The sequence below is a fragment of the Haliotis rubra genome, unplaced genomic scaffold (genome assembly GCF_003918875.1).
Source record: "Haliotis rubra isolate DU_JTF1 unplaced genomic scaffold, ASM391887v1 Scf365, whole genome shotgun sequence".
NCBI classification, from domain to species: Eukaryota; Metazoa; Mollusca; class Gastropoda; order Lepetellida; family Haliotidae; genus Haliotis; species Haliotis rubra.
In genome coordinates, this window is record NW_025767041.1 from 44219 (window position 1) to 71903 (window position 27685).

The following is a 27685-nucleotide window of genomic DNA, read 5'->3' on the forward strand; positions in this document are numbered from 1 at the left end:
GTTCCTTGTTCATACAAAGAATCACTACTTTTGATGTGACAACAATTACCAGTGTCCTAAGTGTGCCACTGAGCAAGACATTTCCTCTAAATGAAACACATAAACCTGGCCATCTGCACACAAGACAGTTGGAGAACACACGAATAATGTGATCACTAGCTGGAGGGTGACAACGAAGGATGATGCAATGCTCTGCTCCACTACGGTCCCAATGATGGTCCTCGATGTGATATAGAAAGTACTCACACACTGATGTGGCACACAACCCACTCACAATGCTGGGACTAAAACTGTGGCTCTGTCAGGACAAACAGAACTGTTCACAAGCCTCAATTGTCCCTCAGAAAGAAGGTCTAGAGGTTAGGGTTCAGGTGGCCACTGCACAATTGTTTGATGTAGGATTTCTAAGCTAGACTTAGAAAGACCTAGACTAACACAGATTAAAGTAAGCAGCGCTCATTTAATGATGATAATGATGGTTAAGCACAACTAATTGCATGATATAAAGCCAATGGTCTTCAGCCAGAACCTAAGTATGGCAAAATGTATGATAGTTCTGGCAGATGACAACAACAAGCACTACATGATTAACAAACTATGAGGATGACCACACGTGAAACAGAAACAAAACCATGGCAACTATATTTAAAAGCTATCTAGAAAATGAAAGACTGATGCAATGTTTTAGCTGGTAAGCATAGAAAGCACTATATGCTGGGCTTCCCTGAAACACTCTTATCCATACATGAATAACTATGGCAAGCTTGGAATGATGACGGTGCTGTGATGGTGCCCAGCTTTCTACCCTCTCAACAAGTAGTCAGTACACAAGTGTCCCATATGCACATCAGTGTTCAGGCCAAGGCTCATCATAATACTGTCTCTCAGCTTGTCTGATCATTTGCTGTACCACTGCCATTGGGCAGGAACTTGATTTAGAATTAAACAGAATATACATGTTTAGGCCATAATTACTTATTAGACTTTCACCCCTTCTCACCTCACTACCAAAGGTTCAACCTCAAATCAGTTATTGTCCTGGTGCAGGTACTTCCATTGAGTAATCACCCAACCAGTCATGCTTCATGTGAACCACATTTATTGACCATGTACATGAACACTTGCAACACTTTGCTTAGAAAATACATTTGGATGAAAATATAATGATCTATGTGTAGATCTTTGATCATGTTAACATTACTAAGTGTCTCAGGAAACACCATTATAGTGCAGAAAAACACATTCCTAACATGCTACTCTGACATGAAATGTGCTTTGAAGATTTGAGCATGAGTTAAGTGTTTACTACATAATCCATCAGTATGACTTGGCCTGGCCTCTGAACACTGAGAATGCCTGGCAGAAGGTGGGGGAGAGATTTGGGGAAGGGAGGAGGCAGAAGGGAAGGGGGAGAAAAGGGAGGTTAGAAGTTGGATGAGAACTAAGGGAGAAGTGGGTAAGATGTGGTAGGGAGAAGTGGGTAAGATGTGGGTAGATGCAGGTGAGAAGTGAGGTAGAGGTGAGCAAGATGTGGGTAGATACAGGTGAGAACTAACGGAGAAGTGGGCAAGATGTGGGTAGATGCAGGTGAGAAGTGAGGTAGAGGTGAGCAAGATGTGGGTAGATACAGGTGAGAAGTGAGGTAGAGGTGAGCAAGATGTGGGAAGATACAGGTGAGAAGTGAGGCAGAGGTGAGCAGATGTGGGTAGATACAGGTGAGAAGTGAGGTAGAGGGGAGCGAGATGTGGGAAGATACAGGTGAGAAATGAGGTAGAGGGGAGCGAGATGTGGGGAGATGCAGGTGAGAAGTAAGGTAGAGGGGAGCGAGATGTGGGACGATGCAGGTGAGAAGTGAGCTAGAGGGGAGCGAGATGTGGGGAGATGCAGGTGAGAAGTGAGGTAGAGGTGAGCGAGTGTTGGGGAGATGCAGGTGAGAAGTGAGGTAGAGGTGAGTGAGATGTGGGGAGATACAGGTGAGAAGTGAGGTAGAGGTGAGCGAGATGTGGGAGATACAGGTGAGAAGTGAGGTAGAGGTGAGCGAGATGTTGGAAGATACAGGTGAGAAGTGAGGTAGAGGTGAGCGAGATGTGGGAAGATACAGGTGAGAAGTGAGGTAGAGGTGAGCGAGATGTGAGGAGATATAGGTGAGAAGTGAGGTAGAGGTGAGCGAGATGTGGGAAGATACAGGTGATAAGTGAGGTAGAGGTGAGCGAGATGTGGGGAGGTACAGGTGAGAAGTGAGGTGGAGGTGAGCGAGATGTGGGAAGATACAGGTGAGAAGTGAGGTAGAGGTGAGCGAGATGTGGGGAGATGCAGCTGAGAAGTGAGCTAGAGGGGAGCAAGATGTGGGGAGATGCAGGTGAGAAGTGAGGTAGTGGGGAGCGAGATGTGGGGAGATACAGGTGAGAAGTGAGGTAGAGGTGAGCGAGATGTGGGAAGATACAGGTGAGAAGTGAGGTAGAGGTGAGCAAGATGTGGGAAGATACAGGTGAGAAGTGAGGTACAGGTTAGCGAGATGTGGGGAGATACAGGTGAGAAGTGAGGTAGAGGGGAGTGAGATGTTGTGAGAAAGGTGCAGGAGTGGTGCTGGTGTAGAGGGAGAAGGAGCCAGAGAAGTAGAGGGAGAGATGGCAGATATAAGACTCTGACATCCAGACACAGACACCCATACACACACACAGACATAAGCATATAGAAACACATACAGACACACAAGTACATAGTGACGTACAAACACATGTACACATAGGTATACAGACACAGACATTCAGACAAAGCCACAAACACATAGACATATACACCTGCAGATGATGCTATGTCCACAGAAAACACTATTTAAACCTGTGTACTTTAACATGAAGATAGAACATTTATAGAGCTAAGGTCAGTAGCATAACTGTGCCCGTGACTCTCCTACTGGGTTCAGTTGAGAATGTTAGCTGGAATGGTTCACTGTGCAAGTCTAACTACAAGTAATGTTAGTCCTTCAACAAATTATTTAGTCAATCTATTTCTGATATGAGGTGCAGATGAACATCATGGGCTGAAGTTTACAACAGATCACATATTACTTGTGGTAAAGTTGAGTAGCAGTAGTTTTATAAACTATCAATGAAAAGTTCCAGAAAAGAATTCAGAAATAGATCTATGCTCACAATGCAGATCAGATAACATCAAGATGAGCTGTTTCAGAGGATTTTGTGTAAAAACAGAATAGGGCTTGGCAATGGCTCCATGAGAGTTCAAAGAGATCCAAATGTATGATGTACCACAAAAGTAAATAAGAAATGTCATAAAGTATCAAATAAAACAAACGTGAAAAAAACTGTAATTACTCCAGTAATGGAGGTGGCTAAGTGTAAAAGACTAGTGATTCCAAAGAGGTGGTCAGCAGCACAGCTCTGACCACCTCCCATCGTGCTGACCAGTGATGACCTACACCCACCCACAAGCAGATGACAACACCAGAAGGTGGCAACCCCATGCTGCAACAATGCAGCACATACAAACTGGGAGGGATACTATAACCAACAATTAAAAAGCTTAAGATGCATGCTAAAAACAGGGTGAGAAAAAAAGTGAAAATCCTTTCACTACAAAAAATATACCTTTACACGACCTTGGTCATCTCTCTGCAATGCAAGTCATGTAAATGTATGTTACATTGCATTACATGTAAGTATCTAGCAGCTAAATACACTTCCACAGAGCGAGGTTAATACTGAGGTGTGGTTCACCAAGGCTTGTTGCACTTACAAACCCAGTTGTCTCCTACTACATAAAACAAGTGCATAAGAAGCTCTTTTTGGTTTTAATTTAAAAAAAAATTTATTTTAAAAGAATATATTCATATATTTTTGAAGATTTTTCTAGGGTTTCTAGTATTTTTCTTTAAGAATTAGCATTAATCATGGCATAAGCAGAAACAATTCCGAAACAATTGTTTAAATACATTTAAATGAGTTAGTAATAACTCCATAATAAATTACAAGAACAAAATGACATGTCTGACACAGTACTGAGAAAATATAACACTGCAGACCCGTGAAGATCCGGGTTAGAATATTGATCTTCAGTAACCCATGCCTGTCGTAAGAGACGACTAACGGGATCGGGTGGTCAGGCTCGCTGACTTGGTTGACACATGTCATCGGTTCCCAATTGCGCAGATCGTTGCTCATGCTGTTGATCACTGGATTGTCTGGTCCAGACTAAATTATTTACAGAGTGCTGCCGTAGAGCTGGAATATTGCTGAGAGCAGCGTAAGACTAAACTCATTCACTCGCTATAACACTGCATGCACCCTATGAGATGCAAGACTATGTTTAACCTTGGTGCATCTTTAGATAAGTAATGTCATTAGTGGAAGGAGTATGAAGGAGTAGACGCACCTGCACAAGGTAGTAGTAGCTGGTGGCGTCGACCAGCTCCAGCTTGGCTTTGTCCTCATTGCTCATGCCAGCCAGCATGCAGTAGAAGATATGGTAGTTGCGCTCATCATGAGCTTGGTTCACAATACGGGACTTCTCCAGCAAGTACTGCTCTATGCAAGCTCCCTCAATCACGCCTTTATCATTGAAGTGAATGTCTATGTATTTTCCAAATCTACTGGAATTGTCATTTCGGATGGTTTTGGCATTGCCAAATGCTGCAAAAGAAGAGTGCATCTCCATCATTATCTCAGTAAAACTATTTATTTGGTCCATTACTTACACTTATTTCTCTACTTAAACTAAGTTGAAAGACATCTTGTTAGTGAATAAAGAATTTCCTCAAAATGAACTGAATCTTGCTGCACAGAACTAGTAGACAATTACCTTCCATGATGGGGTTGGCCTCTAGAATCTGCTGTTCTATCCAAGAGTGTTGTCCACTGATAGCTGCCAGGAACTGTAGAATAAGTTTGGTGCTCTCTGTCTTTCCTGCACCAGACTCTCCACTGCAACACAACACATGAAGTCAGGGGCAGGAATAAACTACTACAGGAGACAAGGACACCTGCACCAGAACCATAGGGCACATGGACACCTACATCAGTACTACAGGAGACATGGACACCCATATCAGTACTACAGGAGACATGGACTACTGCACCAGAACTATAGGGCACATGGACACCTACATCAGTACTACAGGAGACATGGACACCTGCACCAGAACCATAGGGCACATGGACACCTACATCAGTAGTACAGGAGACATGGACACCTGCATCAGTAGTACAGGAGACATGGACACCTGCACCAGAACCATAGGGCACATGGACACCTACATCAGTAGTACAGGAGACATTGACACCTTCACCAGAACTATAGGGCACATGGACACCTACATCAGTACTATGTACAGGAGACATGGACACCTGCATCAGTACTACTAGAGACATGGACACCTTCATCAGTACTACTAGAGACATGGACACCTTCATCAGTACTACAGGAGACATGGACACCTACATCAGTACTACAGGGGACATGGACACCTACATCAGTACTACAGGGGACATGGACACCTATGTCAGTACTACAGGAGACATGGACACCTACATCAGTACGACAGGAGACATGGACACCTATGTCAGTACTACAGGAGACAAGGACACCTACATCAGTACTACAGGAGACATACACACCTACATCAGCACTACAGGAGACATGGACACCAGCATCAATACTACAGGAGGCATGGACACCTACATCAGTACTACAGGAGACATGGACACCTTCATCAGTACTACAGAAGACAAGGACACCTACATCAGTACTACAGGAGACAAGGACACCTACATCAGTACTACAGGTGACATGGATACCTGCACCAGTACTACAGGAGACATAGACAACTGCATCAGTACTACAGGAGACATGGACGCCTGCATCAGTACTACAGGGGACATGGACACCTGCATCAGTACTACAGGGGACATGGACACCTGCATCAGTACTACAGGGGACATGGACACCTACATCTGTACTACAGGAGACATGGACACCTGCATCAGTACTACAGGGGACATGGACACCTGCATCAGTACTACAGGGGACATGGACACCTGCATCTGTACTACAGGAGACATGGGCACCTGCATCAGTACTACAGGAAACATGGACACCTACATCAGTACGACAGGAGACATGGACACCTGCACCTGTACTATAGGAGACATAGACACCTACATCAGTACTACAGGAGACATAGACACCTTCATCAGTACGACAGGAGACATGGACACCTGCACCTGTACTATATGAGACATGGACACCTGCACCTGTACTACAGGAGACATGGACACCTACATCAGTACTATAGGAGACATGGACACCTGCACCTGTACTATAGGAGACATGGACACCTGCACCTGTACTATAGGAGACATGGACACCTTCATCAGTACTACAGGAGACATGGACACCTGCACCTGTACTACAGGAGACATGGACACCTGCACCTGTACTACAGGAGACATGGACACCTGCACCTGTACTATAGGAGACATGGACACCTTCATCAGTTCGACAGGAGACATGTACACCTGCACCTGTACTATAGGAGACATGGACACTATCTGTACGACAGGAGACATGGACACCTGCACCTGTACTATAGGAGACATGGACACCTTCATCAGTAAGACAGGAGACATGGACACCTGCATCAGTACTACAGGAGACATGGACACCTTCATCAGTACTACAGGAGACATGGACACCTTCATCAGTACTACAGGAGACATGGACACCTTCATCAGTACTACAGGAGACATGGACACCTGCATCAGTACGACAGGAGACATGGACACCTGCACCTGTACTACAGGAGACATGGACACCTTCATCAGTACTACAGGAGACATGGACACCTGCATCAGTACTACAGGAGACATAGACACCTACATCAGTACTACAGGAGACATGGACACCTGCATCAGTACTACAGGAGACATAGACACCTACATCAGTACTACAGGGGACATAGACACCTACATCAGTACGATAGGAGACATGGACACCTGCATCAGTACTACAGGGGACATAGACACCTAAATCAGTACTACAGGGGACATAGACACCTACATCAGTACTACAGGAGACATGGACACCTTCATCAGTACTACAGGAGACATGGACACCTACATCAGTACGACAGGAGACATGGACACCTGCATCAGTACTACAGGAGACATAGACACCTACATCAGTACTACAGGAGACATGGACACCTGCATCAGTACTACAGGAGACATAGACACCTACATCAGTACTACAGGGGACATAAACACCTACATCAGTACTACAGGAGACATGGACACCTTCATCAGTACTACAGGAGACATGGACACCTTCATCAGTACAGCAGGGGACATAGACACCTTCATCAGTACGACAGGAGACATGGACACCTGCACCTGTACTATAGGAGACATGGACACCTGCACCTGTACTACAGGAGACATGGACACCTACATCAGTACTACAGGAGACATGGACACCTGCATCTGTACTACAGGAGACATGACACCTCAGTACTAGGAGACATGGACACCTGCATCAGTACTACAGGAGACATGGACACCTTCATCAGTACTACAGGAGACATAGACACCTACATCAGTACGACAGGAGACATGGACACCTGCATCAGTACTACAGGAGACATAGACACCTACATCAGTACTACAGGGGACATAGACACCTACATCAGTACTACAGGAGACATGGACACCTTCATCAGTACTAGCAGGAGACATGGACACCTGCACCTGTACTATAGGAGACATGGACACCTGCACCTGTACTACAGGAGACATGGACACCTGCACCTGTACTATAGGAGACATGGACACCTGAACCTGTACTATAGGAGACATGGACACCTGCACCTGTACTACAGGAGACATGGACACCTGCACCTGTACTATAGGAGACATGGACACCTGCACCTGTACTATAGGAGACATGGACACCTGCACCTGTACTATAGGAGACATGGACACCTTCATCAGTACTACAGGAGACATGGACACCTGCACCTGTACTATAGGAGACATGGACACCTGCACCTGTACTATAGGAGACATGGACACCTGCATCAGTACTATAGGAGACATGGACACCTGCACCTGTACTATAGGAGACACGACACCAGCATAACTATGACAGGAAACATGCAAAGAAGGAATGATTCCTCCTACTCATCAGCCACAACAATTACCCCATCCCCATCCTGGCCTCACAACAAACTGCCCCTTGTATATCTGTGGGGAAGGTTAGTTACCTGATGATGACACACTGGTCGTGTTGATAGCGTCTCATGTTGTGGTATGAGTTGTCAGCAATAGCGAAGATGTGAGGAGACAGCTCCCCAATCTTGCGGTCTCGGTACATCTGTATCTGTTCACTGGTGTAGATAGGTAGGATCTGGTATGGATTCACCGCCACAAGGATTGACCCTGTGTATGTCTGATACAACAGAATCATTGTAAGAATCATACCACACTGGGTAGTCAACAACAGCAAACAAATTTTAACACTTTAACTATAAATTGTACATATACAACACACATCCCATTTCCACATATACACTTTCTCTTTCCACTACAGAGTATAAACATCCTGGAATGAAGTTTTCAGCCCTCAAGAACAGCTCCACCAAACACATCCCTGCTCCAGATATTGATATAGGTCATATCAGGAAGTTCATGCAGAACCAGTGATCTGCCCATGTTTGAACTGGCATCCTCCTGTCATGGATTTCACAGGTGCAGCAGTGGCCAGGGCTAACAAGAAGACTGTCTTGAGAGTGATGTGCTCGAAGTAATGGTTCTGAAGGAGTTTGTAATCTTCTGAGGTGAGGTGAGTAGGGCTTATTGACAGATCCCATGTGTGTGGATGGAAATGATCAGCACAGTAGAAATCTTCATGTCAGTCACTGTAGCCATAACAGTTTAGATGGTGGCAAGACGGGTGGACAACATGGATCTCTTGAGTTTCCTTGAAACACAGAGGTGCTAAGATAATCAGTGGTAGGAGATGTGAATCTGTGGTAGGAGATGAAATATCCTTCACCGTGCAATATTCTTCAAAATTCTTTCACTTGTGATTGTAAATAGAGCGAGAAGAAGTATGGTCTGCCAAAGCATTGCCTGAACAACCCTCCTTGACTGACCTTAAACAATCAACAACCTCTGTAAATGTGCCAAGCATGTCGATAACACACCTGCAGTGACCAATACAGATGGAGTGAAGGTGGAACAACATGTTGTCTTATAGAGGTAAAGCCAGAGGGTTCAAACAGTGACCACGAAAATTCACTGGCCAGTCAGGCCAGGGACTGTGGCTATTTCGCACAGTTTTCGAATCTGTGAGACTTGACAGATCAACCAACCATCTTTGAGCCAGCCTGATGGAAACATGTTCAGGCCATCCCAAGAGATTGCTGAAGCTTTGTGATCCCAAGACAGCATGTCCAAAATCAGGAATACAAACATGGATAGTTGTGCTTTGAACCTTGTTGAAAATAGATCCACCTAAGGATTGGAGATCAGGAGGCAGATAGAGTGTAATAGTCAGTGACAGGCAGTCTGGATGGGACAGGGTGTTGGTGATGGCATTCTGGGGCTCCTGGTATGTGTCTGGCTCTTACTGTGATGTGAAGAGAATCTTTCAGCTTGAAGAACTGGAGCGCCAGATCCTGGAGCAGAGGCAATCCTGCTGAACCCGTATGGCTGATATACCAAACTGTTTTCAAGTTGTCTCATTTAATCACAAGTTTGGATGATCATAGGTCCTCAGCCCAATGAGATATTGCTCAGAACCCTGCCCGGAACACCAGATCATTCATGTGCAGGGATTGATTCGGCGAACAACCACAGTCCTGCCACTTGCTGATTGAGATGTGCTGCCCAACTACAAAAATATGCATCAATGAACAGATGATGAGTTGGCACAAACGGTGTTAAAGAAATTTCCGTCACAAACTCCTCCAGCCACTACTGAAGATACAATGGAGGGTGATGCGTGTGTGTGGGGGTGGGGTGGGGGGTGGGGGGGTGCAGGCACAGGCGGATCATCAATCTATCAATCTGCAGGTATGAATGCAGAAACACTTCAATTGGACGTAGTTGTAGGTGCCTCCTGAAATAGTACCCAATGGTACAAGACATTTGATCTCATCCATCTGGCTCATTGGGTGAGCTGTTCAGACAGACTGGAAACTTAATTCCTGGATGTTTACACTCCACTGACGAAAAAGGAAGAGAAAGTGCTTCAAATAAGACAAGATAAGGATATCTTCTGATAAAACATCTTCTAAATCAGTCATATTTGTGTTGAATGATAAGGGACAATATCCACGAACAGTGTTCAATGTTACAGAGTGGTCTACTTACATATATACAGTTGTCCATATAGCGAATAAACAAGTTCCTAAGTATGCCGGCCTCATTGAGATCCCCCAGGCCTATCATGTCCTCCATGCCATCTATGGAGGTTGCATGCATGTGACGTATATTTCTCTTGCCATCGATCCAGTGTTCCCGGCCATCATCATCGATGACTTTGATCTTGCCTGACTCGGAAAACTGCACCCGGGCCCCGATGGCCACAGTGAACTCCCCACGAGTCTCGGGCTCCAGCCACACATGATCACCCTGGTAAACAAGCACAACAGTTATAATAATGCTACAAAAATCTACTTATGATACGCACCTACAATAATACTTGTGATGCCTAGGAGTGTCTACAGACTGTTACAACATGGCAAGCAGACTACTGCAGAATGCCACTGGGTACACTTACAGAATACCGGATACATACCAACCATATTGTTAATGTCATGTCTATCTAACTCTAACGCTATCCCTAACCCTAAACCTTACCCTAACCCTAAACCGTGCCCTAACCCTAACCCTAACCCTAAACCTTACCCTAGCCCTAGGAGTTAGGAAGGTATTCGGTATTCTGTAATCTTACCTGCCACTGTTCCCATTCAATGTGCTCTACTGGAAGTATGTCAGAATTAGCAAGATGTCAAAAGTCCATATCAGCAACTAATTTCCTACCAATAACACTGATAGCCAACATCTCACACACTGTCAGTGCAGTCACGACACTGCCAACCATTGTCTAACATACTATCAATGCAGTCACTACGACACTGTCAATCGTTGTCTCACATTGTCAACCGTTGTCTCACACACTATCAATGCAGTCACTACGACACTGTCAATCGTTGTCTCACACACTGTTAACTGTTGTCTCACACACTATCAATGCAGTAACTATGACACTGTCAACCATTGTCTCACACACTATCAATGCAGTCACTATGACACTGTCAATCGTTGTCTCACACACTGTCAACTGTTGTCTCACACACTATCAATGCAGTCACTATGACACTGTCAATCGTTGTCTCACACACTCTTAACTGTTGTCTCACACACTATCAATGCAGTAACTATGACACTGTCAACCGTTGTCTCACACTATCAATGCAGTCACTATGACACTGTCAACCATTGTCTCACACACTATCAATGCAGTCACTATGACACTGTCAACTGTTGTCCCACACAATCAATGCAGTCACTACGACACTGTCAACCATTGTCTCACAGTTAACTGTTGTCTCACACACTAGCAATGCAGTAACTATGACACTGTCAACCGTTGTGTCACACTGTCAACCGTTGTCTCACACAGTCAGTGCAGTCACTATGACACTGTCAACCATTGTCTCATACACTGTCAGTGCAGTCACTACGACACTGTCAACTGTTGTCTCACACAATAAATGCAGTCACTACGACACTGTCAACCGTTGTCTCACACACTGTAAACCATTGTCTCACAGAGTTAACTGTTGTCTCACACACTATCAATGCAGTCACTACGACACTGTCAACCATTGTCTCACACACTGTCAACCATTGTCCTACAGAGTTAACTGTTGTCTCACACTATCAATGCAGTTACTATGACACTGTCAACCATCGTCTCACACTGTCAGTGCAGTCACTACGACACTGCCAACCATTGTCTCACACACTGTCAACCGTTGTCTCACACACTGTCAACCGTTGTCTCACACAGTCAGTGCAGTCACTACGACGCTGCCAACGACGCTGCCAACCGTTGTCTCACACACTGTCAACCATTGTCTCACACACTGTCAACCGTTGCCTCACACACTGTCAGTGCAGTCACTATGACACTGTCAACCATTGTCTGACACACTGTCAGTGCAGTCACTATGACACTGTCAACCATTGTCTCACAGTCAGTGCAGTCACTATGACACTGTCAACCATTGTCTCACACAGTCAGTGCAGTCACTATGACACTGTCAACCATGGTCTCACACACTGTCATTGCAGTCACTATGACACTGTCAACCATTGTCTCACACAGTCAGTGCAGTCACTATGACACTGTCAACCATTGTCTCACACACTGTCAGTGCAGTCACTATGACACTGTCAGTACTTATACACTGAAGGTACTGCCCATCACACTATCACTGTTGCAAGACCAATAGTGATGCCAGAAAATGTCTAGTGAGCTGTACCCAATCCCGTGCAAGATCGGTAGACATGCCAGAAAGGTCGAGTGACCTGTACCTTTTACCTTGCAAGATCTATAGCCACCAAATAGGGCAAGAGACCTGTACCTTATACCTTGCAAAGTCTAAAGAGAAACCAGAAAGGGCAAGAGACCTGTACCTTATACCTTGCAAGATCTACAGAGACCCCGGAAAGAGCAAGTGACCTAAAGCATTAAACTATTTGCACAGCACACATTACGCACACAGATGAAGAAATAACCAGCGTTGGTATTTATGGGAAAGCACAGATAACAGACATCATCACCATGGTAATACCTACTACTTCTTCCGACCAGTAAAAGCTATCATTAAAGACAAACATTCCACTGATCGCTCAGCAAAATCACAGTGATCAAGAGAGCTGATATCATGCACACAGAGTTATAATATCAGATTTCAACGTTGTCTTATTATTGATTATCCCCCACCGAAGGATATGTTTCCCTTACAAACAGATTGTGTTTCAGTGGTGCTGATGTTAGCATTGGGTGTATGGATTAGCCCTGCTTTGTGTAGTGTACAGGTATGTGTCTCCGCCAGGCCTGGAGCACAGTGTTTACTGTTCAGCTCCCATTGTTGACATGCTATCAGTTCCTCCAAACACAGCCACAGTAATCACAGTCACCGCTACTTACACAAATACTCACTGCCTCTGATTGCTGCCTGTCCCCATACAATCATTGTGCTGCCACAGCACCCATCAGAGTCTCATGCTTGTCATACATTACACATCATACACTATAACACTGTCACCTTCATCTTTCAGTGTCACCTTCATCTTTCACACATTATAGACATCATACACTATAACACTGTCACCTTCATCTTTCACACTGTCACCTTCATCTTTCACACTGTCACCTTCATCTTTCACACATCATAGACATCATACACTATAACACTGTCACCTTCATCTTTCACAGTATCACCTTCATCTTTCACACTGTCACCTTCATCTTTCACACACCATAGACATCATACACTATAACACTGTCACCTTCATCTTTCACACTGTCACCTTCATCTTTCACACTGTCACCTTCATCTTTCACACTGTCACCTTCATCTTTCACACATCATAGACATCATACACTACAACACTGTCACCCTCATCTTTCACAGTATCACCTTCATCTTTCACACTGTCACCTTCATCTTTCACACACCATAGACATCATACACTATAACACTGTCACCTTCATCTTTCACAGTGTCACCTTCATCTTTCACACTGTCACCTTCATCTTTCACACTGTCACCTTCATCTTTCAGTGTCACCTTCATCTTTCACACACCATAGACATCATACACTATAACACTGTCACCTTCATCTTTCACAGTGTCACCTTCATCTTTCACACTGTCACCTTCATCTTTCACACTGTCACCTTCATCTTTCAGTGTCACCTTCATCTTTCACAGTGTCACCTTCATCTTTCACACACCATAGACATCATACACTATAACACTGTCACCTTCATCTTTCACAGTGTCACCTTCATCTTTTACACTGTCACCTTCATCTTTCACACTGTCACCTTCATCTTTCAGTGTCACCTTCATCTTTCACACATCATAGACATCATACACTACAACACTGTCACCTTCATCTTTCACAGTATCACCTTCATCTTTCACACTGTCACCTTCATCTTTCACACACCATAGACATCATACACTATAACACTGTCACCTTCATCTTTCACAGTGTCACCTTCATCTTTCACAGTGTCACCTTCATCTTTCACACTGTCACCTTCATCTTTCACACTGTCACCTTCATCTTTCAGTGTCACCTTCATCTTTCACACACCATAGACATCATACACTATAACACTGTCACCTTCATCTTTCACAGTGTCACCTTCATCTTTCACACTGTCACCTTCATCTTTCACACTGTCACCTTCATCTTTCAGTGTCACCTTCATCTTTTCACAGTGTCACCTTCATCTTTTCACACCATAGACATCATACACTATAACACTGTCACCTTCATCTTTTCACAGTGTCACCTTCATCTTTTACTTGTCACCTTCATCTTTCACACACTGTCACCCTTCATCTTCAGTGTCACCTTCATCTTTCACACATCATAGACATCATACATTACAACACTGTTCACCTTCATCTTCACAGTATCACCTTCATCTTTTCACACTGTCACCTTCATCTTTCTTACACACCATAGACATCATACACTATAACACTGTCACCTTCATCTTCTTCACAGTGTCTTTCATCTTTCACACTGTCACCTTTCATCTTTCACACTGTCACCTTTTCATCTTTTCAGTGTCACCTTCATCTTTCAGTGTCACCTTCATCTTTCACACACCCATCATACACCATATAACACTGTCACCTTCATCTTTCACATTATAAGTCACTTTCATCTTTCACAGTGTCACCTTTTCATCTTTCACACTGTCACCTTCATCTTTTCACCTTCATCTTTTCACAGTGTCACCTTCTTTCATCTTTCATTATTATAGACATCATACACTATAACACTGTCACCTTTAATCTTTTCACACTGTCACCTTCATCTTTCACACTGTCACCTTCATCTTTCACACTGTCACCTTTCATCTTTTCACACATCATAGACATCATACACTACAACACTGTCACCCTCATCTTTTCACAGTATCACCTTCATCTTTCACACTGTCACCTTCATCTTTTCACACACCATAGACATCATACACTATAACACTGTGTCACCTTCATCTTTTCACAGTGTCACCTTCTATCTTTTCACACTGTCACCTTTCATCTTTCACACTGTCACCTTCATCTTTTCAGTGTCACCTTCATCTTCACACACCATAGACATCATACACTATAACACTGTCACTTTCATCTTTTCACAGTGTCACCTTTCATCTTTTTCACAGTGTCACCTTCATCTTTCACACTGTCACCTTCATCTTTCAGTGTCACCTTTCATCTTTCACAGTGTCATCTTCATCTTTCACACACCATAGACATCATACACTATAACACTGTCACCTTCATCTTTCACAGTGTCACCTTCATCTTTTACACTGTCACCTTCATCTTTCACACTGTCACCTTCATCTTTCAGCCACCTTCATCTTTCACACATCATAGACATCATACACTACAACACTGTCACCTTCATCTTTCACAGTATCACCTTCATCTTTCACAGTGTCACCTTCATCTTTCACACACCATAGACATCATACACTATAACACTGTCACCTTCATCTTTCACAGTGTCACCTTCATCTTTCACACTGTCACCTTCCATCTTTCACACTGTCACCTTCATCTTTCAGTGTCACCTTCATCTTTCACACATCATAGACATCATACACTATAACACTGTCACCTTCATCTTTCACACTGTCACCTTCATCTTTCACAGTGTCACCTTCATCTTTCACACATCATAGACATCATACACTATAACACTGTCACCTTCATCTTTCACAGTATCACCTTCATCTTTCACACTGTCGCCTTCATCTTTCACAGTGTCACCTTCATCTTTCACACACCATAGACATCATACACTATAACACTGTCACCTTCATCTTTCACACTGTCACCTTCATCTTTCACACATCATAGACATCATACACTATAACACTGTCACCTTCATCTTTCACAGTGTCACCTTCATCTTTCACACTGTCGCCTTCATCTTTCACAGTGTCACCTTCATCTTTCACACACCATAGACATCATACACTATAACACTGTCACCTTCATCTTTCACACTGTCACCTTCATCTTTCACACTGTCGCCTTCATCTTTCACAGTGTCACCTTCATCTTTCACACATCATAGACATCATACACTACAACACTGTCACCCTCATCTTTCACAGTATCACCTTCATCTTTCACACTGTCACCTTCATCTTTCACACACCATAGACATCATACACTATAACACTGTCACCTTCATCTTTCACAGTGTCACCTTCATCTTTCACACTGTCACCTTCATCTTTCACACTGTCACCTTCATCTTTCAGTGTCACCTTCATCTTTCACACACCATAGACATCATACACTATAACACTGTCACCTTCATCTTTCACAGTGTCACCTTCATCTTTCACACTGTCACCTTCATCTTTCACACTGTCACCTTCATCTTTCAGTGTCACCTTCATCTTTCACAGTGTCACCTTCATCTTTCACACACCATAGACATCATACACTATAACACTGTCACCTTCATCTTTCACAGTGTCACCTTCATCTTTACACTGTCACCTTCATCTTTCACACTGTCACCTTCATCTTTCAGTGTCACCTTCATCTTTCACACATCATAGACATCATACACTACAACACTGTCACCTTCATCTTTCACAGTATCACCTTCATCTTTCACACTGTCACCTTCATCTTTCACACACCATAGACATCATACACTATAACACTGTCACCTTCATCTTTCACAGTGTCACCTTCATCTTTCACACTGTCACCTTCATCTTTCACACTGTCACCTTCATCTTTCAGTGTCACCTTCATCTTTCAGTGTCACCTTCATCTTTCACACACCATAGACATCATACACTATAACACTGTCACCTTCATCTTTCACAGTGTCACCTTCATCTTTCACACTGTCACCTTCATCTTTCACACTGTCACCTTCATCTTTCAGTGTCACCTTCATCTTTCACAGTGTCACCTTCATCTTTCACACATTATAGACATCATACACTATAACACTGTCACCTTCATCTTTCACAGTGTCACCTTCATCTTTCACACTGTCACCTTCATCTTTCACACTGTCACCTTTCATCTTTCAGTGTCACCTTCATCTTTCACACATCATATAGACATCATACACTACAACACTGTCACCTTCATCTTTCACAGTATCACCTTCATCTTTCACAGTGTCACCTTCATCTTTCACACACCATAGACATCATACACTATAACACTGTCACCTTCATCTTTCACAGTGTCACCTTCATCTTTCACACTGTCACCTTCATCTTCATCTTTTCACACTGTCACCTTCATCTTTCAGTGTCACCTTCATCTTTCACACATCATAGACATCATACACTATAACACTGTCACCTTCATCTTTCACACTGTCACCTTCATCTTTCACAGTGTCACCTTCATCTTTCACACATCATAGACATCATACACTATAACACTGTCACCTTCATCTTTCACAGTATCACCTTCATCTTTCACACTGTCGCCTTCATCTTTCACAGTGTCACCTTCATCTTTCACACACCATAGACATCATACACTATAACACTGTCACCTTCATCTTTCACACTGTCACCTTCATCTTTCACACATCATAGACATCATATACTATAACACTGTCACCTTCATCTTTCACAGTGTCACCTTCATCTTTCACAGTGTCACCTTCATCTTTCACACTGTCGCCTTCATCTTTCACAGTGTCACCTTCATCTTTCACACACCATAGACATCATACACTATAACACTGTCACCTTCATCTTTCACACTGTCACCTTCATCTTTCACACTGTCGCCTTCATCTTTCACAGTGTCACCTTCATCTTTCACACACCATAGACATCATACACTATAACACTGTCACCTTCATCTTTCACAGTGTCACCTTCATCTTTTACACTGTCACCTTCATCTTTCACACTGTCACCTTCATCTTTCACATTGTCACCTTCATCTTTCACACTGTCACCTTCATCTTTCACACATCACAGACATCATACACCATAACACTATCACCTTCATCTTTCACACATCATATACATCATACAATATAACATTTATACACATTGCACATCATACACCATAACACTGTCACCTTCATCTTTCACACTGTCACCTTCATCTTTCACAGTGTCACCTTCATCTTTCACACATCAAACACTACAACATTTTTACACATTGCACATCATAGACATCATACACTATAACACTGTCACCTTCATCTTTCACACTGTCACCTTCATCTTTCACACTGTCACCTTCATCTTTCACAGTGTCACCTTCATCTTTCACACATCATAGACATCATGCATTATAACACTTGGGTCAGTGGGGTAGCCTAATGGATAAAGAGTCTGCTCCTCATGCTGAAGCCCGGGTTCGAATCCCCACATGGGTACAATGTGTGAAGCCCAGTTCTGGTGACATCGCCATGATATTGCTGGAATATTGCTAGAAGCAGTGTAAAACCATACTCACTTACTCATTATAACACATTGCACATAAGACATTATAACTCTGTCACCTTCATCTTTAATACATAATAGACATCTACATTAGGCCTAAAAAATATATGTTGTGGTTCCCATTACCTGACCGACCCTTGAATTCTGGTGCCAACCCTATTTTTTTAAGCGTATTGAATAAAATAAGCTTTCAGATACCATTGTTTTTTCCTGGCACCAACAGATATTTGTTATTCTGATAGAGAAGGTCGATATGATGGCCGCAAGCTTGATTGAATAAACAATTACACATTGATAAATGTGTTATTAGTTTGTACTTTACTTCTAAAAAATATATGTAAAAAAAAAAAATTCCGACCTACCTACCCTAAATTTTTGAGAGGTGTAATCGGAACCACATTTTTTTTATTTGGCCTTACAACACTTATACAGATTGCACATCATACATTATAACACTGTTACTTTCATCTTTCATACACATTGCACATTATAACATTTTCTCATGTGTGTCACATTCCACACTATAACAACTTCATTTCTGTGTCACGTACTCATTCCACACTATAACACCTTCATTTCTGTGTCACGTACTCATTCCACACTATAACACCTTCATTTATGTGTCACGTCCTCATTCCACACTATAACGCCTTCATTTCTGTGTCACGCACTCATTCCACACTATAACACCTTCATTTCTGTGTCACATACTCATTCCACACTATAACACCTTCATTTCTGTGTCACATACTCATTCCACACTATAACACCTTCATTTCTGTGTCACGTACTCATTCCACACTATAACACCTTCATTTCTGTGTCACGTACCGTATATTACCGTAGATAAGCCGAATTTTGAGGGGGAAAAAAAGCAGTCTCTAGAAGGGGGTCGTCTTATCTATGAGATATAATTTCTTGAAAGTATTTTTCAGGTCGTCAGTGCCCGGGCAGGACGATCTTTCAGGTTAGCGGTACAGCAGTGGATGTTTACGACAATTACAGCCACTTTCTTATACATGATAAATAAAATACATATAAAAGTATACATTTTGTTGTTATTTCAAAATATTTTGCCCTTAGTCATTATTAAGTTTCGTACCTACCTATTTACACGCAATAAATCCACAAACAAGAAGTGATAATCCTGCCCGGTCGCCATTTGCAAAATACATATTAAAGTATACATTTTGTTGTTAATTCAAATATTTTGCCCTTAGTCATTATTAAGTTTCGCACCTATCTATGTACACACAAACAAATCCACAAAAACAAGAAGTTATAATGCTGTCCGGTCGCCATTTGCAAAATGACATGTGCCAATGCGATCAGCTGATACGTTGATTGCATTCACTTTCTTATAAATGAGCAATAAAATACATATTAAAGTATACAGATTTCGTTCTTTCAAAATATTTGGCCCTTAATCATTATCAAATTTCGTACCTACCTATTTACACACAATTAATCCACAAAAAAAAGAAGTTATGATCGTGTTCTGACATGTCCAAGTGCGATCAGCTGTTTCCTGTGACGTCACATACGGTGTAGAGGGTGATTGCTTCCTGTTGATTTGTCATGCCACACAAGCGATACACAAGTGATAATAATGGGCCCGATTGCTATTGTTTTGTTGTTTGCACAAACACTTTCAAGGAATGGGAGATTGTCGGAGTAGGGGCTTAATTCCTTTGTTTACCACAAAACAAACATACACTAATAAGCGTGTGAAACCTGCGAATAAATGATGTATGCTCAGTGTGTTTACACAGTATGAATGGATTAACGTATTGTTGCGGCGGTAATGTTTGATGAATAAATGATGTATGTTCAGTGTGTTTTATAGTTTATACAGTATGAATGGATTAACGTATTGTTGCGGCGGTAATGTTTGATGAATAAATGATGTATGTTCAGTGTGTTTTATAGTTTATACAGTATGAATGGATTAACGTATTGTTGTGGCGGTAATGTTTGATGTTCTGGAGACGTTGTATCAAGGAAATTGGTAAGTAGGTATTGGTATGTAGGTATAAAAGTGTGCCTAACTTCTGAAAATGACAGTCTCATCATGAGTTCTAAAAGAAAACGCCACGCTTACGATGCTGCCTTCAAGCTGCGAGTTGTCGCCCTAGCCGAGACAACCAACAACAGTGCTGCTGCACGAGAATTTGACATCAATGAGAAGCAAGTGAGGAGCTGGAGAAAAGACAAGGCAACATTAAATGAGATGCCTAAGAGCAAGAAATCAAGGAGATATACTGTATCCCCCTTCATTAAGATTGAAGATATCCTGGCTGAGTGGATTTTGGAGAAACGACAACTTGGATTAATCGTCACTAGAAACATGATTCGCCATCGCGCATTGACAGTCTACAAGGCCAAGAAAGAAGAATTGAGTTTGCCTTCGTCATTTAAGGCGTCGTCAACATGGTGTTCACGTTTCATGAATAGGAGAAATTTGGTATTAAGGCAGAGGACTCACATTGCCCAGAAACTCCCGGATCAGGTGAACACAAAGGTGGATTTATTCCACGCATTCGTAATTAAAGAACGCAAGGCAATCCGCTACGATCTTTCACAAATAGGAAATATGGATGAAACGCCGCTGAACTTCGACATGCCAGGCTCTAGGACCGTGGACGTAAAAGGATCGAAGACAATTTCTGTGAAAACAACTGGAAACGAAAGGCAACATTTCACAGTAGTGCTGACATGTATGGCGGATGGGACTAAACTGAAACCAATGATAGTGTTCAAAAGGAAAACCATGCCCAAGGACAGATTCCCGACCGGGGTTATTGTGGCCGTACACCCAAAGGGGTGGATGGATGAGGCGTTGATTAACAGATGGATCAAGGATGTGTGGTGTACAAGACCAGGTAGCCTCCTAGGATGCAAGTCGCTCCTGGTATGGGACATGTTCCGGGCCCATTTGTGCGCGTCCGTGAAGAAGAGATTAATAGACAATAAGACACACCAGGCCGTTATACCTGGCGGCTGCACGTCCCTTTTACAGCCACTTGACGTCTCACTCAACAAGCCCTTTAAGATGACCATCCGGAAGAAGTGGGCTGAATGGATGGTTGATGGAGATCACACATTCACAAAATCAAACGCCATGAGGAGGGGCGCCTCTCCCTGAAGTTGAAAAATGGGTAAAGGAATCGTGGGATGAGATTCCAAAGGACATGGTTGAAAAATCATTCCTCAAGTGTGGAATCTCGAATGCGATGGATGGATCACAGGACGAGGCCCTATTTGAAGAATTCATCACCAATGATACCAGAGCTGAAGAAGATGACGTCCTATCATGTGAACATTTAGAAGACTATTACGACGACGACACGGATGAATTGGCATGGCAGGCACTGGCCGGAGAAGACAGTGACACCGAGTTTGAGGGATTCACAGCGGAGGATATATAAATGACTGTGAATGTTTAATGAATGTACTTATTGTGTAATATAGTGTTTACAAATTAATTTCATCACATTTTTCATTCTGTATTATTGTGTAATATAGTGTTTTGAATGAAAAAAATGACTTCAGTTTTATTTACCGTGGGAACGTTTTCTCATGGGTTCATATTTCTACATGCACCGACTTCACAAAATGGCGTCTTCTTGTTGATGCATACAAACAGTGATCGTTGGGATTATAAGAAAGAAAACAAACACGGCTTTCTACTATAATGGGCAGTGTGAACTTTATTAGATACTATATTCACCAAACATACTTACGTTTTCCATCCAACTGCCAGATGTCTCGTGGTGTGAGCTGGCCATAGCGTGGGGTCGGCTTGTGTATGTTTTACAGTGAACGTTGGGATTATAAGAAAGAAAACAAACACGGGTTTCCTGAATAATGGTCAGTATAATCTTTATTACCCGGTAGATACTATTTTCACCAAACATACTTACGTTTTACATCCAGATGTTACATCCATTACTATCAGGTGTCTAGTGGTGAGAGTTGGCCGCGACTCATCGCGGGGGGTCGGCTTATGTACGAAACATACCATTTTGACACTCATTTCAAGGGTCAAGCTAGGGGGTCGGCTTATCTATGGGATCGGCTTATCTACGGTAATATACGGTACTCATTCCACACTATAACACCTTCATATCTGTGTCACATACTCATTCCACACTATAACACCTTCATTTCTGTGTCACGTACTCATTCCACACTATAACACCTTCATTTCTGTGTCACGTACTCATTCCACACTATTACACCTTCATTTCTGTGTCACGTACTCATTCCACACTATAACACCTTCATTTCTGTGTTACGTACTCATTCCACACTATAACACCTTCATTTCTGTGTCACCTACTCATTCCACACTATAACACCTTCATTTCTGTGTCACGCACTCATTCCACACTATAACACCTTCATTTCTGTGTCACGTACTCATTCCACACTATAACACCTTCATTTATGTGTCACATACTCATTCCACACTATAACACCTTCATTTCTGTGTCACGTACTCATTCCACACTATAACACCTTCATTTCTGTGTCACGTACTCATTCCACACTATAACACCTTCATTTCTGTGTCACGTACTCATTCCACACTATAACACCTTCATTTCTGTGTCACGTACTCATTCCACATTCTAACAGTATCACATCTGTGTCCAATATGCACATCCAATAGCAAGTTCCAGCCTGTGCAGAAGATTTTAATCTCACCATCAAACCTACAAGAATTGTAGATATGATAACAATTCTTGTAACAACTTTGGTAGAAAAGAAGGGTGACTTCTCACCTTTCCTAAGATCACCATGGTTGCACCACTGTCCTGCCTTTGTCAAGTTACCACATCAAGTTGTACAGTCTGAAAAATAACATCCTCACATTAGAATTATATTAAGAAAGAACACATAAATCCTCCAGGTCAAAGTACCATACACATACCAGCAGGTAATCACCAGACAACAGAGACATGTAACAAGACAAAGGGACATAACTCTTCCAGAATTAGCGATTCAAACCAACATCCTATCTGTCATCCTGTTATCGTGAGTAGCATGCAATGAAAAACACACTAGATAGGACAGACAAGTCTCAACATACAATGCACTTCTGCACAATAGACATACAGATAGGAGTTGCCAGTCCAAGACAAACCTAATAAAGGGCGGAGGTTGTTGATTGCAGAGTTGACTATCAACAAGTGTACAGTACATCACAGTTAAAAGGACAAAGTGTGACAAGAGACAATTTCAACTATGAATGCAGAACTTAAGAAATTAGCAAACTATATAAAAGGTTTTTGCTTATTAAAAATTTGTTTTGAAAGTTATCAGATATGTTCATATGATTATGAATGACAGCTCAAATTATTTTGTTGATAACAACACATATATGTATCACATCCATAACAGGATTAAACAGTTGTCAAACAATCATTTCATCCATTCTGATGCAGTTCAACATGTGTCATTGTACATTTTGTAGTTTCATAGTTTTCAGTGAACTAAACACATGACACAGTGAACAAAAGAGGACTCTTATCCTTTAACTTCTTATGTTGGTGTTCATCAAGGTATTTTAGCAGCAGCAGCAGCAGCAGAATCATATTGGTCAATATGGTACGACCAAATAGTTGTGATCATTGCCAGTCTACATAACCACAAGTTAGCGTGGACTATACACATGGAGACAAATAGTCCATCTACAAACCAGGACAACATGCCATCATGATCGGACATTAAATCTTTGAGTTCTTCCAAGCATCAAGCAATCACAGAGCATGCTGGTACACAACCAAGAGCACTGACCCTCATTGAGCAGAATAGATCTCAATAGGATTGATACCATCATGAAGTACTGGCCATCATAATGTAGGGCAGAAGTGGTCATCACACCGGGGGTTCGAGGCATGTGTGAAGAGCAGACATATATAGGCTGCTTCAACAAGAAGTAGACCTGTACACATCCACAGAGTCTACAAAGACATACAACTGCTGGGTCTCTAACCTCCTGGGTGATGAATGATCCATTTATTTGACAATGGTGATGACAATGATTCATCAGGTTTCACGACACAAAGCTGCTATATCACACAGGTCAGTAGAGTCCTCTACTGGACATCACTGCAGCTGGGCTTTCAGGGCTTTCATTACACCTACCTCAGTACATGGTGCCACACACAGTCTGCAGCCACATCTTAGTACACTCGCGGAATATATTTGGAGTCACTGGGGATCTGGGGATCCTAACTCCCATCATGTGCCATTTCTTAAAGATAACATGTTGTCAGTTCCAACTTAACAAAGTTATCTTCAAGTAAGGTCACACAGGGCTGAGATACTCAAAATCCTATCAAACTATGTTACTGCCCCAGTTTACCTGCTGGCTTGGAACAGACCAGGAAGAAGAGTGTACGTACAGGTTCTACCACACAGACTGCCTGACAATGTGACCGCCCTCCCTGTAATTGGCGATGGTATGTGTGAGTTAGTCAGGTTGTTCTCCACCCAGTGTTGATAAGGAGAAGCCAGTAATTGGTGTACACTGGGATCTGTGTAGTAGCTCAGTCAGGGAAGGAGAGATGAGGTCGATGTGAAGCAACTGACAATGTGTGAGTAGAACCAGAGGTTAGCTGTGTGGCAGGTCAGGGACGGGAGGAAAAGAGAGGGAAATATCAAGCAACTGAAATATAACTGTGCAGAGCAAAGAGTATGAGGAAATAAGATGTGGGAAGAGAAAAAGTGCGGAATATCTGGAATGACAGTATGATCATCAATGAGAGATGGACTGACTGACTGAATTTGGTTTTACGCCGCTTTTAGCAATATTCCAGCAACATCACGGCGGAAATGAGAGATGGAAGGAAGTGTGGGAGGTCAGAGTGTGAGGGAGAACCTGGGGCCGGGGGTGAGGCAGGTCAGTGTTGGAGGGAGAACATGGGGGTGGGGGTGAGGCAGGTCAGTGTGGGAGGGAGTACCAAGGGGTAGGGGTGAGGCAGGTCAGTGTTGGAAGGAGTACCTCAGGGTGGGGGGGAGGCAGATCAGTGGGGGAGGCAGATCAGAGGCAGATCAGTGTGGGAGGGAGTACCTGGGGGTTGGGGTGAGGCCGGTCATCGTGGGAGGGAGAACCTGGGGGTGGGGGTGAGGCAGGTCAGTGTGGAAGGGAGAACATAGGGGTGGGGGTGAGGCAGGTCAGTGCTGGAGGGAGTACCTGAGGGTGGGGATGACGCAGGTCAGAGTGGAGGGAGAACCTGGGGCCCGGGGGTGAGGCAGATCAGTGTGGGAAAGAGAACATAGGGGTGGGGGTGAGGCAGGTCAGTGCTAGAGGGAGTACCTGAGGGTGGGGATGAGGCAGGTCAGTGTGGGAGGGAAAACCTAGGGATTGGGGGTGAGGCGGGTCAGCGTGGGTGGGAGTACCTGAGGTTGGGGGTGAGACAGGTCAGTGTGGGACGGAAAACCTAGGGATTGGGGGTGAGGCAGGTCAGCGTGGGAGGGAGAACCTAGGGATTGGGGGTGAGGCAGGTCAGCGTGGGAGGGAGTACCTGGGGGTAGGGGTGAGACAGGTCAGTGTGGGAGGGAAAACCTAGGGATTGGGGGTGAGGCAGGTCAGCATGGGAGGGAGAACCTAGGGATTGGGGGTGAGGCAGGTCAGCGTGGGAGGGAGAACCTAGGGATTGGGGGTGAGGCAGGTCAATGTGGGAGGGAGTAACTGAGGGTGGGGGTATGACAGGTCAGTGTGGGAGGGAGAAGCTGGGTATCACAGAGATCATAGGACTGTGCATGTCAACAACATAAAAGAAGTCAGTGAACCTCTCAGTTCCACTCCATCATCAGTGTGTTCAGTGGAGCATTCTTCACTTGTTATCCAGGAGGGCCAGGCAGATAGGTAGATAACTACAGTGTGTTGAGAAAGATCCACAACTGACAACTCCTGGACTGGGCTGTTGTATGTCACACATTCACTAACATCAATCACACAATATCTCAGTCTGCTGGGTGTATCATCAAGGAAATGGCATGACATCACAAGTACATTTTAATTGCACTCCTAGACTGCATGTTAACTGAGGTGTACAAAGCATGTAGTGGAGTGTTTATCTAAACATCTTACACACGGGCAGAGAGAAAGCATCTTTCATGTTTCAGTTTGTTTGAACATACACAAATGCATGTGTAAATGAATACCTGGGCTCAGGCTATTCTATGTGAGAGGTGATACACAAACAATGGACCAAGTTGGTATATATACTCTCAAGAAACAGAAGGGTGCACAGTGTAGCGAAATTTACGCTGGTCCTGTAGTCCCTGGCTAGTAAAAATTCATCAGGACCACTAAATAAGACTGCAGTGGTCCTGGTGGCCAGTGAAGTTTGTAAATAAGTCTACGAATGGTATTTTGGACCTGTGAAGTACAGACAGGGCCACTAATTATTGTCCCCTCACTGGTCCTGTGGTCTAGTGGGACATTTTGAAAGGTATATTTCCCTTGGTACATGGTATATAAATGTTATGAATGACCATAAGAACATGATTGCCAGATACAATGACTTTGGAACCAAAACCTTTTAACGCCCTAAAACCCCCGTATCCTTTCATGTGAACCATGCCAAACCACCAAGTTAGGTCTCATTCTACAATTTGACGTTTGAGTGAAAGGTGGTCAAATTGCTCTGACCCATTAGTACTGTTGATTTTCATTATCGTCAGTGACATGTAAGCTCTCTACTCTAGCTTTCATGCAGTTGTTGCGATCAGATTGGGAATGTGTCGTCTACAACATGATAAAACCCTAAGAGCTTTTTGCATGCTTCAAACTGGTTCAATGAGTTTCAGTCTGTAAATTTTAAATATTGGAACAGGTTTCTGCAGATAAAATACACTAATGATCAGC

The 27685-nt window shown here is 43.2% G+C and overlaps 1 protein-coding gene and 1 long non-coding RNA gene across 2 annotated transcripts in view; one reads left to right on the plus strand and one right to left on the minus strand.

Annotated features, from left to right (window-relative positions):
• LOC124285634 (unconventional myosin-VIIa-like) overlaps positions 1-27685 on the minus strand; it is a 75109-nt gene that overhangs the window by 30124 nt on the left and 17300 nt on the right. The window contains exons 2-6 of the mRNA XM_046721897.1: positions 23589-23657; positions 10389-10649; positions 8276-8460; positions 4819-4940; positions 4393-4649 (exon numbers count right to left, since the gene is read on the minus strand). Of these exons, the coding sequence (XP_046577853.1) occupies positions 4393-4649; positions 4819-4940; positions 8276-8460; positions 10389-10649; positions 23589-23606 (843 nt within the window). The 5' untranslated portion in view covers positions 23607-23657. The remainder of the gene's footprint in view (positions 1-4392; positions 4650-4818; positions 4941-8275; positions 8461-10388; positions 10650-23588; positions 23658-27685) is intronic.
• Positions 11023-27275, plus strand: LOC124285636. Its single transcript, XR_006900857.1, has 3 exons — positions 11023-11034; positions 24281-24287; positions 27159-27275. It is a non-coding gene; the product is annotated as an uncharacterized LOC124285636 (long non-coding RNA).